The following is an 18,695-nucleotide window of genomic DNA, read 5'->3' on the forward strand; positions in this document are numbered from 1 at the left end:
AAATGCTTTTACAAAAAGGATATTTTGGATTATATAAAGTTAAAATAGTTCTAGAAATTAAATTTTGAAAGTCTGTTTAGCATTTAGACATCCATTTATATGGAGTATTTTTAAATTCCTATTATTAGCTCATACTCTTTCTATATCTTGTTCAAATTTTCAATCGTTAATAAAGTACTTTTTATTCATCCACCCAAGTTCAAATACATTTTTTAAACTTGTAGTGGATGACACTTGATGTTAATACAGTTTTTTTTCACTAATACTTAGTTCCAATAAACAGGAATAAATAAGTAGGAATTCACTAAGTCAATTCCTACTTATTTATTCCTGTTCATTGGAACTAAAGATCGTGATGTTAAGATCAAATATTGATGTGAAGAAGGGTTTGGTTAATGGTGCGACTGGATTCATGACCGAAATTCATTGACCTAATTTTCGCCGCGCGCCAAATGCATGAACAAGATTTCAACTGTCACTGTGAATTTGGGCAATAATGGTGTTCACAGAATCAAGCCAACAGCAGTGCAATTCCTCGCCAAACGCAGTTACGGTACCCTGCTGAACGAAGAATGCTACCATTAATAGTATCATGGGCAGCAACAGTACATAAAATGCAAAGAAGCACTGTAGATTATGCAGTAATATATCTAGAACGAAAACTCTGCGCAGCAGGTCAAGCATATGTCGCCTTGAGTCGTGTGAAATTATTAGATGGAATATTAATTGAAGAACTGGACTGCTCGAAACTCACTGGAAAGGTTCCTTGCAATAATGAAGCATTACAAGAGATGGATAGAATGAGAAATTATAGACGACCATCAGCTTTATAAATTAGAAACGAAAAAATGTTAATAATGTTAATAAAAAGTAACTAAAATAAATTTTTTCTTTTTTGACTTAAAATTTTTGGTTTTATATTACTTGTTTAAGTAAATTTGTTAACTTTGTTCTAATTCTTGCATAATTCAGAATTACTTTAAAATACATATTAATACTTCCAAAAAATCCTTGTAATTCTTTAACGTCTTTAAGGATTATAATTTCTTAATAACTTCAATATTTGTATTACTGTATTGGTATGTTCCTGCTTGAACTAGAAAATTTATTTTTCTTTAGCAAAGTGGCATTGTGACTAATTTAGTTTTATATTTTCTTTTGCACATATGTCAAATATTATTTTAAGATGTTCCAAATGTTCTTCAAAATTTTGAGAAAACACGATAATGTCATCAATATAATTTAAAGCAATCTGAATTTGATACTTATTTAAAATCTGTCTAGTCACTATGTCAAAAACTATGACTAATCACTAAAGACCTTCGGTTTAATATTTTTTTTAATGATCTATCTAAATTTCCTATGCATTGGTGACCTGTGGATTGACTAACGGTGGCTGATAACCAAGTCAAATGACTAATAGTCTTACAATCGCTCTTCTGTTTAATTTCATTTCAATTAATCTCCCTAAATTTACTGCATCCTCTCATACACTAGTTACTTGTTAATCCTCAACTGTGGGCTGATGTGCTGAGAACATTTTCAATTATAATTAACAAAAGCTATTACTAATGCCATATATTAGATATTTGATATTGCTTAGTTATCCTGTATTTTAAAAGTTCTAAATTACCTAAAATTTCCTCCCGCCATTTAACTCAGAAATAAGCAATGTTTGGTGTAGATATCTGATTAAATAATTTAAATTGTATTATAGCCCTTTCCAAAAATAGGTCGGTTGAACATAGCTCATTGCTAAAGAAATAGAAAATACCGGAATTAACCGAAAAGCAGTTCGTAACTTTATCTATTCTTTCTTCGACACGTGTTTTTATTTGTAAGTTACACTACTGAAGTGTTTGGTTTAACAAAGAGTCGGAAAGAGGGAAGGATTCAAGCCCTTTTTGTTTGATGAGGTTGAAGCACGTGCAAAACACAACTCTACTTTATTTAAGTAAGTGTCTGAAGCTAAATAGCAAAATATTAGCTGTTAACTTGTCAGGTATTATAGATGAAAAGGAAAGAAAATTCTTTTATTATATTTGCTTGGGGTTTAGCAGTTACGTTTTCTTTAAAAAAATATCAACTATGCTGATAATCTGTATTTTATTGCACAGAATAGGAAAACTACAGTAAGTTACTTATTTGTGTTTCCGGTGTAATTACAATTTTTGTGCAAAGTTTTATATTTTAGAATAATTTTGTTTAATATAGCTTAAAGACTACGACTTAGTTAACTTTTTCTTTTTAAGTATGAGTTTCAATTAAAAAATTCTTTTATGAAGATAATAGTTCAGAGATCGAGATAGAGAAGATAATATTTGTCCTTTTCACAGCATCTAAAATTTCTATGCAATTTTAAAAAGAAATTATTACATTTTAAAAAATCTGAAGGTAACAGCTGTACCACATTTATTATTTGTTATATTTGGATTACTGATACCATTCGTTAGCCCTTTCACAGCGAACACCAGATACATTCGTAGTCCACTAAACGCATTGTAATGGATAGAGTCAGTTGCAATAATAGTAATACGCGAACTATTCACAAGAAGTTAAATAACGTACACGATAAGGTTTTACACTAGTAAATGCCTTTGTTTTCAATCATTTTTGCTAATTATAACAGTTAAAAGTTAAGTAATTAATAAACAAAAACAAATCAACAATAACATTATACTCGTGCGCAAAATTAAGAAAAGATGCACATTATGTTGAATTTTTGAAAAACTAATGCACAGATTTTAATGAAGGTTTGAATATACATTTATAACAGAGAAAGAGATGTGTAAAATTAATTTTACGTACGCATGATTAGTAAAGCTCATAGTGCAGGGATGTCCCACGTTGTGATATCGAACTGAAATTGTGTCTAATATGGAGTATGATTCTCTCACACAGTCAGACAGGTCACGCAGAGTGACGGCATATAGGACAGGAAGCAATTGAGGAGTCCCTGAGGCTATCGAACCTACTTTCAACTCCAAGATGGTTCTCAGATGGGGGATGGCGAGATGAAATTGCCCTCATAAGAGCTTTCCGGTCATTCTGTATAGAGATAAAGTCAGGAAATCTGGCTGGCTGGCCAATCCATGGGACAAATATCCTCACTTTCCAGGTAATCGTCGACCAGCTGAGCCCTATTTGCATTTGTTGTCGTCAATTAACAGGAAACCAGGATTAGCCGCGCCCCTGAAAAGTTGAACATAGAGCTCTAAGATCTCTCTGTGCCTCATAGCAGTCGGGTAGCTTATGGAAACACCTGCAAGGGTCTGCGGCTGTTCAATATAATGCCTGCCCAAACTATTACACCTCCACTACCGAGATAATCCGTTTTCTGATAGGGGAGGCATGGTATTGCCTTCTAGGCTTTCTCCAGATACAGGTACGCCGAGAATCAATGTCCGTGCTGAATCTCGCCTCATCTGTAGGAAGCATGGCACTCCAATGAAACCTGGTACAATGTGCATTGTCTTTGCACCATGTTAAACGTGCTCTGTTGTGTACTGCAACGCAAGTGGTGGCAAAGCAAATAGATTGGGACAGAGTCTTCTGGCTTACACTCTTATCTCATGAAGACACGGTAAACGTCTTGAAAGAGTACGAGCACACAAATCTCGAAAACCCTTTGTGCACTTATATCCCCTCCACAATCACAGCTCCGCAGAAATGTATGCGTACGCTTGTATTCGACTCTGAATATTCGCACAATTCTTCTGTGTTGTAATTAGCACCTTTGGTTCAATATTTTTCGTAGAAATACACATAATTTGCAAATTTTCTTACACAACAGCCATATTGGTCAGAGTCCAATCCTCGTGCATTCCGTCCGCAGAGACATCAGGTCCGCTAGTCTGTAAATGTTTGGGTCGGCATACTAAACAATCTCATGACTGGATCATATCTACTGCCTCAATGGTTTACGGAATGTTCATAGTTGTACTTCTCCGCGATGAATTAACCGATTTGCTAAATGATATTATAAGGTATTTCTCTCGCCTTCATAGTGTAGTGGTCAGCACGCTCGGCGCGTATTCGAGACGCCCGTGGTTCGAGTCCCTGCGAAGGCGTTGCTCATTTTTCATCACTCCTGCTTCAAAAAAAGTTTGCATTACACACTATACCCTTAGCGGCAATACCTGGCCTATGGCCTATGGTTCCAAGGAAAGATATCAAGGAAAATGGAGCTTCGGCGCATTTCAGCGCTCCTGTGCGTGAATGGCTGAATATGGAATACCCAGGCCGCCGGATTGGACGGGGGGGTTAGGTTTTATAGTCTGATCTGAAGGAATTAGTCTATCGAGACTTAGTTAACACAGGTGACCGGTGAGAGAGGGTCCGGAATCCGCAACTGTACAACGCAAAAACTCTATGGTGTCCCAGAAGCGCTGCGTTGGAAATTTAATGGGCACTTTAGACTGTACACGGCCATACAAGGGCAATATGAAGATACAAGATGCTTTTATACTGATGTTGTATACTGATAATGCTGTTATACTGACAATCTACACTGATACCTGAAAATTTTTACCGATATTTTTACACTAATATTTAATCATTTTACACTGATATTTAGACATTTCATGCTGATTTTATTCTGAGATATATATACATTCCTCACTGTTGCGCATTTATAAGCATACATTGCCCTGACGCATTTTATGCGCGCATAATTATTTAAACATTCTACACTAATAATTATATTTAAACATTTTACACTGATTTCACTTTGGTACGCACAAAAATTCTACACTGATGCGCATAAATAAACAAAAATTGCCCTGGTGCATTTTTGCGCACATGGATTTAGGCACTGATGATACACTGATGCATACACAGTAACATATACATGAACATTTACCCTTCTGTTTAAACATTTTATACTGATTTTACTCTGATACATATATAAATTCTACGCTGATGTGTATGTTTAAACATAAATTACCGGGAGTTTTTAATATGCCAGTATACCTAGTTACTATAGATAGGACTTGGTAGTTCTTTGTGTTGTGTGCACTTTGGTGGGCACCACGTTGTTGCAACGTGTGCAGTCAGCCTTTCCATTGCACACGCATGTATGCCACGATATGCGAGGGGACATTTTGAAAACCTTCCAGTGTAAATGTATGCAAATGCCGATGTTCATGGTTAAGTTTTTCTTTTCCTTGCACCGGATATGATGTCATATTTTTCTTTCGTAGTTATCTCAAAAACAATTGGGTCGTACAGGTACAATTCTGTGGACATTTTTTATGTATTTGAAACGAAGAACTTGGCTGTGTAGAGTTTGGACGGTCTTTGATGGGACATCGTATAGATGAAAAATAAGTTGAATTAAGTTGCTAAGTTGTAATTCCAGAAGATTTTAAATTCCATCTGTTTATTTCGAATATTAATTAGTGGTTTAGGTTACTTTGAAATAAAGTATAAAAGTTTGAAAAAATAGCAAATGATGAACTCATTTGGAAAGTTGTTGGAAAGTGAATCATATGTAAACACAGCACATGTAAGGAAGATAAGGGCGAGTATATACACTATGACTTCATCAGAATCTGAGGAAATGGATCTAATAAACATTATAAATCACTAACCAATCAAATATTGTTTGGATTTCAAAAGAAAGGAAGCCAATAATTTTGATTTTACACAGCAGCAATTGGATATTCAAACAAACATCGGATAAGCTTTTTTTTTGGGGGGGGGGAAGGGGATGTTCATTTGTGGCTTACTGGTAGCTAGTTTTACTGTCGCGAAAAGATTAATTTTAAAAACTTTTATGCATGGTGATGATAATGGAAACATTTAGATAAATTTTTTTAAGGTAATTTTTTTTTTCCATACAAGTAGCTAAAATATAACATTAAAAAAAACTATGGTTGTCGACTACTTCGCACATACAGGACTGGATAGGAATATATTTGATTTACAAATACCGTTAGCTCTTCCTAAGAAAGCCATTCCACTAGCTGCCGAGTGTTAAAGACTGTCGCATGCTAGTAGTTTGTCTTGGGTTCGATAAGTGAATAAGCTGATTGTATGTTTAGTTGTTGTCTGGGTTTTCCCTATGTGTAATGTGAATATGAGTCAGTTTTCCTTAGAAAGTCTTTCACGAAGAGATCTTTTTTCCTAGGCATATAGCCCTCGAGTGCTTTCTCGTGCTTGAAATAACCAGTCCTAAAAAAACTGCCCACTTTTTTTTTTTCCCGTGTGTTGGGGATCTCTTTAGAAAACATCATTTTACCACTGATGTTCAGTATTTTGTTCTCAGAAATATGAGTATGTTGGGAGGTGGTCGCCTTGAATAGTTTCACAGTATATGTTTCGTAAGACGTTGTAAATAGAATTCGGATGTTAGCCTTATGATTTAACAAGCATATCACGTCTGAAATAATTTGCATTCCATTTATTTGGTTGCCTTCTCTTTCAATATAACTTGAAATTACTTAATTATCTTGAGATACGAATAATTTTTGAATCTAGCTCTCTCTTTTGATATTGCTATAGTCAACATAACTGAGCAATTGAAGAATTGCAAAAATTAAGGTTACTAATATAGTGTATTTGTAGTTAATCATCAGCAGATTACAGAACTGACTCCTCAGCTGCGCACATCATCGCTGTGGAACGCTCTGGCTGTTTACAGAAGAGCCACGAATAGGGGCATTGCTATAGAAGGTGTGATTTCATGAAGTGGAAAGGAATCACTTGAATTTGGGGTTTTTCTTATTTTAAGACGCGGGCTATATCTATTCTTTATAAAAATTAATATTAATGATTTGAATTTGTACGGGACATATGCCTCAAAATTAGTGCTGTTAGTTTGATTAGGTCAAAAAAATAACCGTCCAAGTAATAATAATTCTAAAATAATGTAAATCGCAAAGGGTCTCGCAAAGGGTTGAAATGCAGAGCCTTTCGCGAATGCAACATACGTATGCGAAATATTCCAATATTTTCACTGTAGTGTCACTTACTGTATTAGAATCTGATTATTGCTGTGCTGATATCACGATAAAAACACGAATTGTTTTGTTTTTCAGTGGTGGTATTAAGTGGCGCTTAATATTGGAATTTGAACATATTTTATTAAAATTTCCTGATAGTTCTTGTCACTGTGGTATAGACAGCAGTTGTTTCTCAGGACGCCGCACAAGTAGAAACAAGTGTCACTCAGAGAATTTAGCGACTGAATTGCTTTACTTAATCATTGATCGTTCTCAATACTTCGTGTCCTATGTAAATCGCAGCAGTCTTCGTTTCGGGGCCTTAACGTAATGAAAATCAAACTAAATGAATGATACTGTGATCAAAAAAGTGTTCAAAAGTTCTTGCTGTTAACTTCCTAGACACGAATAAGTTTATTTTAAAGGGCTCTGTGTAAGTAAGCATCAAGAGGACGCATCACAATTTAAAAGACGCGTTTTGAATAATAAGCTCACCTATCCCACTAATTACAGCTTATTCATACAATATGTGTGTGTATGTGACATGATTTTTAATATGTATTTAATTAATCTTTTAACATGAATATTTTGATGTTCAATTAGCATTTTGACATCTCGATAAACTTCGAATACTCAGTTGTCTTTAGTTCAACTATCATAACTGCATGTGGGTGACCTGCATTCTGACAATGGATGCCGTGAAAATGTTCTTAAGCGTTAAGGAAGCCGCTAAATGAATATGTTTGGAGACAAACGCAATGCTCAGATTGAATTAGGGTGAATTCTAAGGCGACCACTCGCGGCTCAAAATAGCTTTGGCCTTTTGTAAAGAGGATGGTGATATTCATTTGTGTTCTCAGAAACAGTAGTCGCTTTCAAAAGTATTTGTCGGAGGCACGTGGCCGCTACGAGATGTTCATTATAGAAATCCAATGTAATGGATTGGAAACTATGATTATATATTTAATTTCTTGTGTTTGAAATCCATTAATTATGACTAAATTAAAAATTCTAATTTCATTTGTACCCTACATAGTCAAATAGTTATAGTATTTTCTTAACCTAAAAATTTATGAAATTAAAAATTCTGAATCAAGGTTAAGAAATTTTTTCTTCTAAATTGTAGTATCCACTTCCAACTTACTCCTGTTTTTATACTTATTAATCTAAGATTGACATAGTACAAAGGACATCGAAATCTCGGTAATTTATTTATAAGTCAAAAGAAATCTCAAATTAGTCAAGAAGACTTTAAAAATTGTTAGGGATTTTTGCTGCTTCGTTATCTAAGAATTAAATTAATTTTCACCTTATTTTGTTCTTCGAAAATAAGACTGACTTTCAGATGCCTTGATTGCTGTGATTAGTTGCTCTTTTCTTCTTGTGGCCCCTCTCAGCTGTGTTGCTATGTACATGTCTTAAACCTCCCAGGTAATCTAAAATAAAGGCATTTGACTTAGACGTGGGGTGGATCCGTCATAGTCAATATTGACTTTACATCGAAGACTTTCCCCGAACCTGGAGGAGAACCTGGTTAGGGGGCGTAAAAAGAGTGATAAAAGCGGTTCCACTTGTTGACGAAGTGACGAATAAATACGAGAAGAGGGGAAATTTTACCATTTCAAGATAACATTTGCGTAGATAAAAACCTAATACGTTCCATGTTGAGAAAATGTAGCTGATCGGTTTGGCACATTAAGGCTGCCTTTTCTGTTGTCTTACCGCACTTGCGGCCTTCTCTTTTCTTTTTCGTTTGTGGTGGTTAGCTTTTTTTTTTTTTTTTTTTTTTTTTTTTTTTTTTTGTCTATATGTAGAGTATTTCAGCTATATTTACCAATTTTAGTAAATCTCACTATCTTAAATAAGTAAAATCAGCTTACATAAAGACTCCCATTATTTTAGGACTTTAGATTTAGGATTTTAAAAAATTTGGTGAATCGGGGCCAACGATGTTACTGAACTTTTAATAGAATCTTAGATGCTGGACCAAGAGTAAAGAATCGTATTTTTTTTTTAAGCTGTATAGAAGCACCACTGTACGTGTAGTTCTGCATTTTAACATTTTAACAACAAAAAAATATCTTACACTTATTTTGTGTCGAGAAACCGGTTTAAGGCTTTCGAGAAACCGGTTTAAGGGTTGACCTTAAACAGGTTTCTCAAAAGGAAACAAAATTATTAAAAGAAAATCTGAGGGTTTCAGATTTTAAATTACGTCCAAAGGGGGGGGGCGTTTTTTAACATTTTGTGTGCTACTTTTATTTATTAAATATCATTACTTCACACTTAAACCATAATATTCAGTTCAAGACCAATATCGCGAAATAATTTTAAATTGAGCATACCTTTAGAATTTCCGATACACAGTCTCACGCGCTGGAGATAAAAATGTTTTTCTGTACGACGCTGCTATTACTCGCTTTGAAATCCTTGAGTTTGTTGATCAGAAATTTGTTAAAGGTTTACAAAATATGAAATCGATAATAAAACAAATTCCAAATTTCAAATTTGGGCTTTCAGATGCCCATATTCGCAGTAGGATTACGTCATTCAAAATTGGATGGCTCTAGGTACCGTTGTTTTATCACAATGCGAGAAGCATACATACATTTATGCAGATTCTTCATTATTTAATTTCTTTAAATGTAATACAGGGCGATAATATTTGGTGGCAACAGTTTGAAGAGTGATACAGCCTTTTTAAAGATTTCAACGCAAAATTCCAAAACGAAAACAATAATAGTCCTACAGGGACAAAGCCCCGTTGGAGTAAAAAAAAAAAAAAAAAAAAAAAAAAAAAAAAAGCTTTTCTATGCGATCTCTTTCTCTCTCTCTCTCTCTCTCTCTTTTTTTTTTTAAACGGCCTGCGGCCTGTAACTGAATATATTTTTATGAAAAGACAGCACCTGAAATAATCAAAATAAGCATAACAATTAAAATAATAGTAATAGTAACAAATTCTGCATAGAAGGACAAAACTTACCCCCCCCTTTTTTTTTTGAAAAATAAATCCATAAAATTAAAAAATAAAACTGAGTACAGCGACAATAATAAACAAAAGTAAGTGCATCCATGAAATTAAACATGTGGCTTTAAATTTCTGCTTTAGTTTTTTAAAACAAAAGAGAGAGAGAGAGAGAGGAAGGGACAAGAATATGCAGAAATATATCCACATACTTACAGGCACAAGTTTAAACTTCTGCTCCTTTTAAAATAAAAATGTAAATATAAAGGCGTACGCAAGAGTACGTCCATTGAATTATGCAACTGCATGCATTTATATATCCGTTTTAAAAACAGTTGGAAGTACAGTTTTAAATTTCTGCTTTTATTAAGAGGATTATAGATTTCCATCTACCACCCTGAAGAATTTACTATTAAAATGTCAAAAAAATTGTATTTGAAAAATATGAAATAGTAAGATTGGTATTGGTGTATGTGATTATGGCAAAGCCTCGAGAGCTATTTGCCTAAGGGAAGGGATGACTTTCTAAGGGACTTAGGAAAAATTTTAACTTAGGAAAGCTTACATTAAATAAAACTGTGAATTGGCTTGTATTACAGAACGCCTTTTTCATATAGACTGGAAAAAAAAAGTAAGACTACTATTTACATATGGTAAAATTATGCTTATATTTGATCTAACTTCGCGCTGAAAATTCACAAAAGAAATCCACGATGCTTTAACTATTTTGCGCAGGAAATTTCGTGGAAAAACGTTTTCAACCGTCTTGCTTAAAGCGTGGAAAGGTCATTTGAAATGTCAGAAATAACACTGGGAACTTATTGGTCCACTCTAGAAGCCACTTCCTCGAAGGAGATATAGGCGTGTACTTACGAAATATGCAGCCCGTTCGTGTGATTCGGACCGAACTACCAATCCTCAGCGACTTTACCGCTCGGCCGCTGGTGGGCAATAACAAGACTGAAGGACACTGTAGTCGGCTCTTGGTATGCATATTTCAGTTTACCACCCAAAACAGTTTTACGTTAAGCAATTCTGATAGATCTATTGTGTAGTTTAATTTGGTCTCCCAAAAAATAAAGATATATAATACAAAATGTAATATCTTCAGTGAGCTGTTGTCACAAAGCCAAATAACAGGGGAAAAATGCTGTGGTATTATTTCATTGTAATTCCACGTGTAGACTTGTGTACTACCTATATAATAAAAAAAATAATCAAAACGTAGCTATATAATTATTTCACTGGATCGCTTGCGCACGAGGTTTGCAACAAATAGTTTTCTCAAGCGGCAATGCTTTATTTTGCCAGGACATGAAATCAGCTTACGAAAAACAATAACTATCTCTCTGATGTGCTTGGAGGAGAAAACAACAAGTATCTTCAGAAATGCATCGATTCTGGGATGGTTTTGCGTGCATCATTCATTCTCTTTTGTTTTTTTGCATAAGCTAGCAACGTAAGCAGATTTGATCTCGGGAACCAGTCAGCTTAGATAATCGGCTCGAATAAAAGAAATTGAGTCTTCCTTTCAGATGTCTTTCGAAAAAACATATCCGCCTCTTAGGCATTGTCTAGTATTTAAAATCATATTAAAATGAACTTTCATTTTAAGATAAAAAATGCATATTTCCTTACCGTATATATTCCGGCGTATAACGGGAACTTATAATTTCAAACTGCATGTTATATTCGCCGTATTACGCGCACCCTTTTGTAAAGACAAAGAAACCTGAACGATACATATGCGATACTCTTGTCCTTCGAATTCATTCATGCGAAGACTTCATTCAGACGTTCGAACAATGGTATGCTGAGCTGGCAAGACATAAACGACAGTTTAACTTAATACTGAACTTTATTTATTAACTTCACGTCGCAGATTATAGATCTGATTTTTTTATAACATAATTAATGAAGTAGTTTATTCTTATGTTGCTAAAATTAATACATATTATTTCTAAAAAGAATTTTAAAACGATAGAGACAGTGATGAAAACCCTTTTTTACACTGGCTCGATAATGGTACATGAGCTAAATGCTTCTACAGGGCATTAAGTATTGAAACAGTGCAAAATGCCATCCATTTGATCGAAGCATAATATATTTTGTTAGAAAATTTGAGTAATACATTCACTTCAATAAAGTTATTTCTGACAAGTGAATGTTTCTCATGTATCAGAAATTAAACTTTGTTAAACGTTCCTTCTCCTCTAACTCTCCATTTTAAGCAGAAAATATAAAAGCTAGTTTAACAACTGGTGTTCTTTTGGAGAAGAATAAATAATAAAAAAAAAAATGTTCGCAAGGAACGTATATGCATGTTATTAAATTGTGCAAACTCATTTTGTATGCTTGCAGAGCGCAAGTTCATCTAACACGATCTGACAGAAATGAAAACCGAAGTAAATATCATTTTATACCTAATTTTATTATTTCTCTTCAAGAGAGGAGAATTGCACTCATTTAACATGAAACTGCCTATCAGCGGCCGAGCGGTGAAGTCGCTGAATACTGGGGTTTCGATCCGGGGTTCGAATCCTAGCGAACGCGCTGGCTACAAGAGCATTTTCGTGTTTTCCCTCCTTGCGTAACGTTATACCAGCCAGTTTCCCGTAGAAATCCCCCCCCATGAAGACATCTATCTCTTAGGCAGACAACCCTCGAGTGCTTTGCCATAATCAAATAAACCAAACCAACCAGTCTATTCCCCTGAGAAAGGATATTAAAAATACATGTCGTTCGAACCGGAATTATAATTCAAATTAATCAGCAATCATAGATAAAGTGTTAAAAGAGAGAAAAATTATTGATGTTTACAACATAAAATTTGTAGAGTTAATTCTCTGGTTTTCGCAACAATTATTTAAATTTGGAGCTAAAAGTTCTTTTATGTTCCTTAACATTGGTACTAGTATAAACTATATTTTTTTTTAAACCCAAAGGAGCAAATTGCCCAGAAGATCTATTAATTTCGTTTTGGCATTTTATGTCGTTTCACTATAAATGTCGGCTCACTTTTCAAATCGTTGCCACCAAATATTAGAGTCTGCATTGTATTTAAAGAAATTAAATAATGAAGAATCAGCATGAATGTATGTATGGTTCTCGCACTGCGAAAAAACAACGCTACCTAGAAACACCAAATTTTGACTAACATAGTCCTCCATTCAAATATGGGCATCTGGAAGCCCAAATTTGGAATTTGTTTTTCAAGAATTTTTGATTAACAAACTCAACAATTTCAAAGCGAGTAATGGCAACATTGTATGAAAAAAAATAGTACCTGCAGCATGCGAGAATGTGGATTGGAAATTCTAAAGATATGCTGTTTTAAATATTTTGTGATATTGCTGTTGAATTTAATTTTTTGGTTTAAGTGAGAAGAACATGGTATTTAATGAGTAAAGGTGACTCACAAAACTTTAAAAAAACGCCCGTAATATAAAAATCTGAAAGCTTTCAAATTTTACTTTTTTTAAAATTTATTCTATTGTTTTTAATGGTTGACTTAAAAAAAAAATTATTTAGAAATTATTTTTAGAAATATAAACTTTAGAAACAAACAAAAGTAAACTGTGTTCTTTAACACGTGGACATAAATAACTTATTAAATGTTCAAAATTACCGGGATATTTACGCGATGAAACCAAACAATCATAAACGCGAACGCCAATAAGGAGACAGAAAGACCGCACCTTTTTTTGTCACCACCCGCCAATCGCGGATCACCGGCGTTTTTGAAGAAACAAAACTGACTTACGCCACTATAGATCTAAACGTAAACTTTTAAAGAGCGAGTTGGCTAGCTGTTAGTTCCTTCCGCCGCACGGCCAGTCGTCCATCTTAATTAACAGTGGCATTCTGATATAACCAAATAGTTACCGACGATTCTTGGGCGCCTTTTAAATAAATAACAGTAGCGAAATCTCTTGCAGTCACAGTAAGTAGAACAGGAAAATATAGATAAGCGAAGTAAAATGTGATAGTGAAGAAAACTTTCAGAAATTGACATTATTATGAGTAGCCAACTAAAATATGAGCGAACAATGACCACAGAATTTTTAAATGTGATAGATGCATCTGTTTGCAGCAAAGGTTCGAAGAGCTACGACCTAATGTACTCTGCTCAGACACCTTTGAACTCTAATGAAAATTACGTTAATCATCTCTGTGATGTACCCAATGCTTATAGTCCTTCAAACTTTGGATACCAGACATCCAACTATTCATACCCTGAATATTTAAGGGCAATCGAAACTTTTAATCTGACAGCATGTATTTTCACCTCTTCTGAAGATGGTAAGTTTACTTCAGTCTATTAAATTTACTAAAGTTTATAGATTTTGAAAAATGTTAGCATCTTTTTTCTAGGAAGCTAAATTTTTTGACTGAAACAATATTTTGATGATTTTTAGCGTATTAAAAAGAGAACTTTTAAAAGAATGATAATAGTTACAGAAAGGTTTTTAAATATATTATATCATTATGCAAGATGTTTGTATCTTAACGCAGGATTTCAAAACTTTATACCTCTGACTGATGTATATTAATCGTGCAGTCAGTAGATGTTATAAATTTCTTTTAAAATAATGATGTGGCACAGAGTCAGTAAGCCCTGAATTTTACTAATGGAATAGAAGAATACAAATGGAATAGAAAGAATACTAATGGAATAGAATTACTAATGGAATAAGAAGTAATAGGGAATGGATTGTCGCCAAAGTGACACTGAATTTTGTATAATTTAAAAAACTTTTATCTCAACTTTGGTTATCCGGCCTTCTATTTTAGACTTCGTACCATAAAAACTTTTTTTGTGTTATAAAAAAAATTATTATGTCGAGTCATAATTATAATAATAATTCGTTTCTTTCGAGATAACGTTCTTTGTATTTTTTCCAAATGGGTTTCAATACCTAGACAGTAACTTTGACAGCGATATTTTAACTAGCTTTTTCACAAACCTGTTAAACATTACATATGTTCATTAATATTCAATCTTAATATACGGTGTATCCTTACTTGGAGACTACATCTCTAATACCACTATCTCTATGTTTTCTGAGACTATAAATAAATGTTGGTATGAACAGCACCTCTCATCATGCAATAGCTATGTCTTTTTCTGTTTAAGTAAGTGTGGCTATGCCATCGGATTAGAGTTTTATCGTATGTGTATCTTCCTATCAACTACTTTATGAATGGATTTTAATTTAAAGCTCTGTTTGAATAAAGCAAAATAACGCGATGTCTACCTTAAAATCACCGTGGAGGATTTTCTGAGGGAAACTGACAATGTCTTTTCTAATATTGCGTATTTGCGTCGAAGTTTGTAAAACATTATTTGTTTACCGAACTTGTATTAATTACCAATATTGGGTGGTTCTGTTTTATCCGAGATTCCTAGCTATCCTATCATTATTCAGTTCCGTGTATGACCGAATAATAAAGTCTTTAACTGGTTGATGAGATTATTTGAGATCGTTTTGGTAATCTTCATTTTTATTTAACCTTCGTTTTGATCGCATCCATTTCTTAATATGACTTTTATACAATGAATTAATTTACACCATGAATTAATTTAATAACTAATAATATCGAAAAGCATAACTGTCAGCTATTTGTTAGGGTTTATCGCGAAAGCTAACGTACAGATGCGACTAAAATTAGAATTTGTCATAAACGTATATAAATGAAAATTATCTTCAAGAGAAAAAGGGAAAAAAATTCAAATATACTTCCCATTGCCATTACTCATTATATTAGAGTGATAGCTTTTTTAACCCCCCTATTTTTTAAAGTCGGAAGGAAAAGAATGACAGAGAGAGAGGGTGATCTTCTTTGTGACCTTTTCGTAGTATCCACTCTTTTGCATGATTCACTTTTTTCCTATTAAGTAGGGTTTGAATAGTTGGCATTTTTAAATTTCTTATACTGGCAGCTGTGATTTTGTATACAGCATTAGCATTTGATTAGCAAATTATTTTTAATGCGAAAAAAGTTAAAAGTCATTTTAAAATGCTTCGTAATTGATGTACATAGTTGAGACATAAAATAATTGCAACTTGATATTCAACTGTCTTAAAAATAATAATAATACATAAATAATAAAGCATGCAAGAAAAGTTAGTAACTGATTTTTTACATGTATTTAAAGCATTGTTTTGTTTAATACTTTGACAGTCAGATTTAGAAGCTTGTGATGATTTACTTGCTAAAAATTCATCGATGAAGACTGAAGATATCGAAATATAGAGAAAGGCTTAGTTTTAAAATTCTTCTCTGTAAAATGGAAAAGATGTACCTAAAGACACTTAGTTTAGTCAGTACATATTTTTATTTATTTATTTACCATCAGATGAGCAGCTGCGCAACCTTTAAGACATTCAGCTTTTACGCTCAACTGACGGAATCATCTACCAACTGTGTTGTTATATAAAATACAATAAAATTTTAGAATTTTGATAATTACATAATAAAAATTAAATATCAAGAAATAAATATATAAATAATACAATAGATAATAAACATAAATAGATATAATAAATAAAAGTTAAAAATTTAGAATAAGATAAATACGTTTTTATATATGAAGTCAATAAAGTATTAGAATTTTGAGAATTATATAATAAAAATTTAAAAAATTAAATATATAAATACATAATACTTAAATAAATATGTAAGTAAATGAAACATAAATTCCTAAGTAAATACTTAAGAAGATCATTACAAATTTTGAAAATGAACAACATAATGTATAAGAATAGTAGGGACTGAGAATGTAAGATTTGTAAAGAGTAAAGAATAAGAGTATAGTTTTTCATTATGGAGAATGAAGAGCAGTAATTGAATAAAAGTTGATGAGAAATAGTATTTGAATAATTAGGATGACTTGAATGAAAAGTTCGTGGAAATTCTTGATAGAGAGTCATTCTTGAGTAAAAGTCTTGACTAATAATCTTGAGCTTAGTCTGTACATAATAACACTTCGGATGACCTTAATAACTGAAAAAACAGTGACTCTGAGAACTACTATTTCTGGATTTAACGATTATACGAGAAGCCACATTTAATGTGGCCACTTACCTAAGAGAAAGATGAAATTTCGGCTAAACCTTTAATCAAAATAATTTTGTTTCCCAAAAAACTTAGTACCCGGAGTTTTTGTTTCCGCAATTATTTTTTTTTTTATATAACTTAGGCAAATCTGAGTCTGAAGTTTACTTAACTTGTAACATAATAAGATACAAGGGAGAAAATTCAGCCTTACAGGTAGACGTTGGTTTATTTAAAAAAAAAAAAAAAATTCTTATAGACTTCAAGGTATAATCAGGCAACAAAAATCCCTCTTTTTCAAAATACAGAAAAATTATTTTTAAAAAAATGAATATTTCTGCTCCTTAGAGAAGAGGAACACACGTTGCCTGACTTCTAGAAGTCCACAGTTTCCATATAAAACTACGAGGGTTGGAATTTTCCCTAATTTTGTTCTTGATTTTCATTCGAGTCTTTTTCTGATAAAAATGCATCTAGTTCTTTTAATTAGAAAATAAATGATTAAACCGATGCTTAAACGAGTATTAAATAAAAATTATCATTTCCATTATTTAGTAAGAAATATCACAATGATTTATCATTCTGATTTTACTGATTGCGTAAGTACTGCTATTACAATTTGAGAAAGTATATTCACATCAGAATATGTTTTTTAGGAAGTGATTATCATTTAAGTTTCTGTAAAGTTTCGTTGTGGGTCATGGGATGGTCGCATTGATGCTTCTTGGTGTAATTTTCGTTGTTTGTTTCCGATGCTGTTTCGTTGTTGTTGCTTATTTAGTCCATTGGAATATCTGAAACGCTGGAAGATAAACTTGCTACGAACATCAATGCGATTAAATACTCGGATAAATACGAACACATACTGCACGCTTTCTTAAATACGGAAACCAAAGTCATACCATATTAAAGGAAGCTCTCGGTTTTACAGTGTACATTCACCCAAGTTGAAATTCATGACTTGTTTAAGAATGGCAATTAAAATCCGTAACGGTATCCTTTCTCTGTGGTGTGATTCATTGCAGTATTATTCAAACAACATGCAAGTGCTCATTGCGTTTTAGCATATGTAAGCGGTTGTTTTCATTTTCATGCGTCATTTTCCTGTTATTAACCATCTGCAGATTTGTGGCTGATGTTATTCATTGAAAGAGTGCGTCGTAATTCTGTGTGGACAATCGTATCCTGCGATTTCTCCTAAGTAAGGAGGGAAAATTCGTTTGCACTGTACTTTAAAAGGCAACAGCTAAGGAGGTCTTTGGGTTCGACGCAATAAATTAAGCACGCTTAATCGCTTAATAAATAGTTTACATTCCAGAAATTAATACTGTACATTAATAATTCAATTACTTCTCTAAAAGTGAAGTTATTTAGATGAAGTACTTTTCCGTAAAATTCATGAGAACTAAAGTCACTCAATAAACATTAAAAAAATTATACAGTGTCATTAGATTATTTCAAAGCAAGAGTATATGAAAAATAAGCAATGCCCTCGCCGGGCTCGAACCACGGACCTCTCGAATATCGTTTGCAGTGAACTACATTGGCATATATCAGCTAGATAAACGTCATCTTATATAGAAATCCATGCATACGAGTAGAAATTTTAAGAACTGTTAAAAAAATCTGTCGGAACTGTTTTAAGAATTTTTTTTTTTTTTGTTGTTGTTGTTGTTGTTGTTAAGTGTAAATTTGTTATGCGAATACTAAGCAAAGAAAATAAAAAA

General features: G+C 33.1%; 1 protein-coding gene across 5 annotated transcripts in view; it reads left to right on the plus strand.

Moving 5' to 3' along the window:
* Positions 1 to 18,695, plus strand: part of Hnf4 (Hepatocyte nuclear factor 4) — a 200,748-nt gene that overhangs the window by 109,804 nt on the left and 72,249 nt on the right. The window contains exon 1 of one of the 5 annotated variants that reach the window (XM_035356229.2): positions 13,794 to 14,211. The exons of 1 other annotated variant lie outside the window; for it this stretch is intronic. In XM_035356229.2, the coding sequence (XP_035212120.1) occupies positions 13,929 to 14,211 (283 nt within the window). In that variant the 5' untranslated portion in view covers positions 13,794 to 13,928. Of the gene's footprint in view, positions 1 to 13,793; positions 14,212 to 18,695 lie in introns of those variants that run through there. 3 more of the 5 variants (XM_035356232.2, XR_004757728.2, XM_035356230.2) reach the window with 3 other exon arrangements.

This window comes from Stegodyphus dumicola, chromosome 1 (assembly GCF_044657685.1).
Source record: "Stegodyphus dumicola isolate Sdum_Otavi_A_Nest chromosome 1, ASM4465768v1".
Taxonomy (NCBI): domain Eukaryota; kingdom Metazoa; phylum Arthropoda; class Arachnida; order Araneae; family Eresidae; genus Stegodyphus; species Stegodyphus dumicola.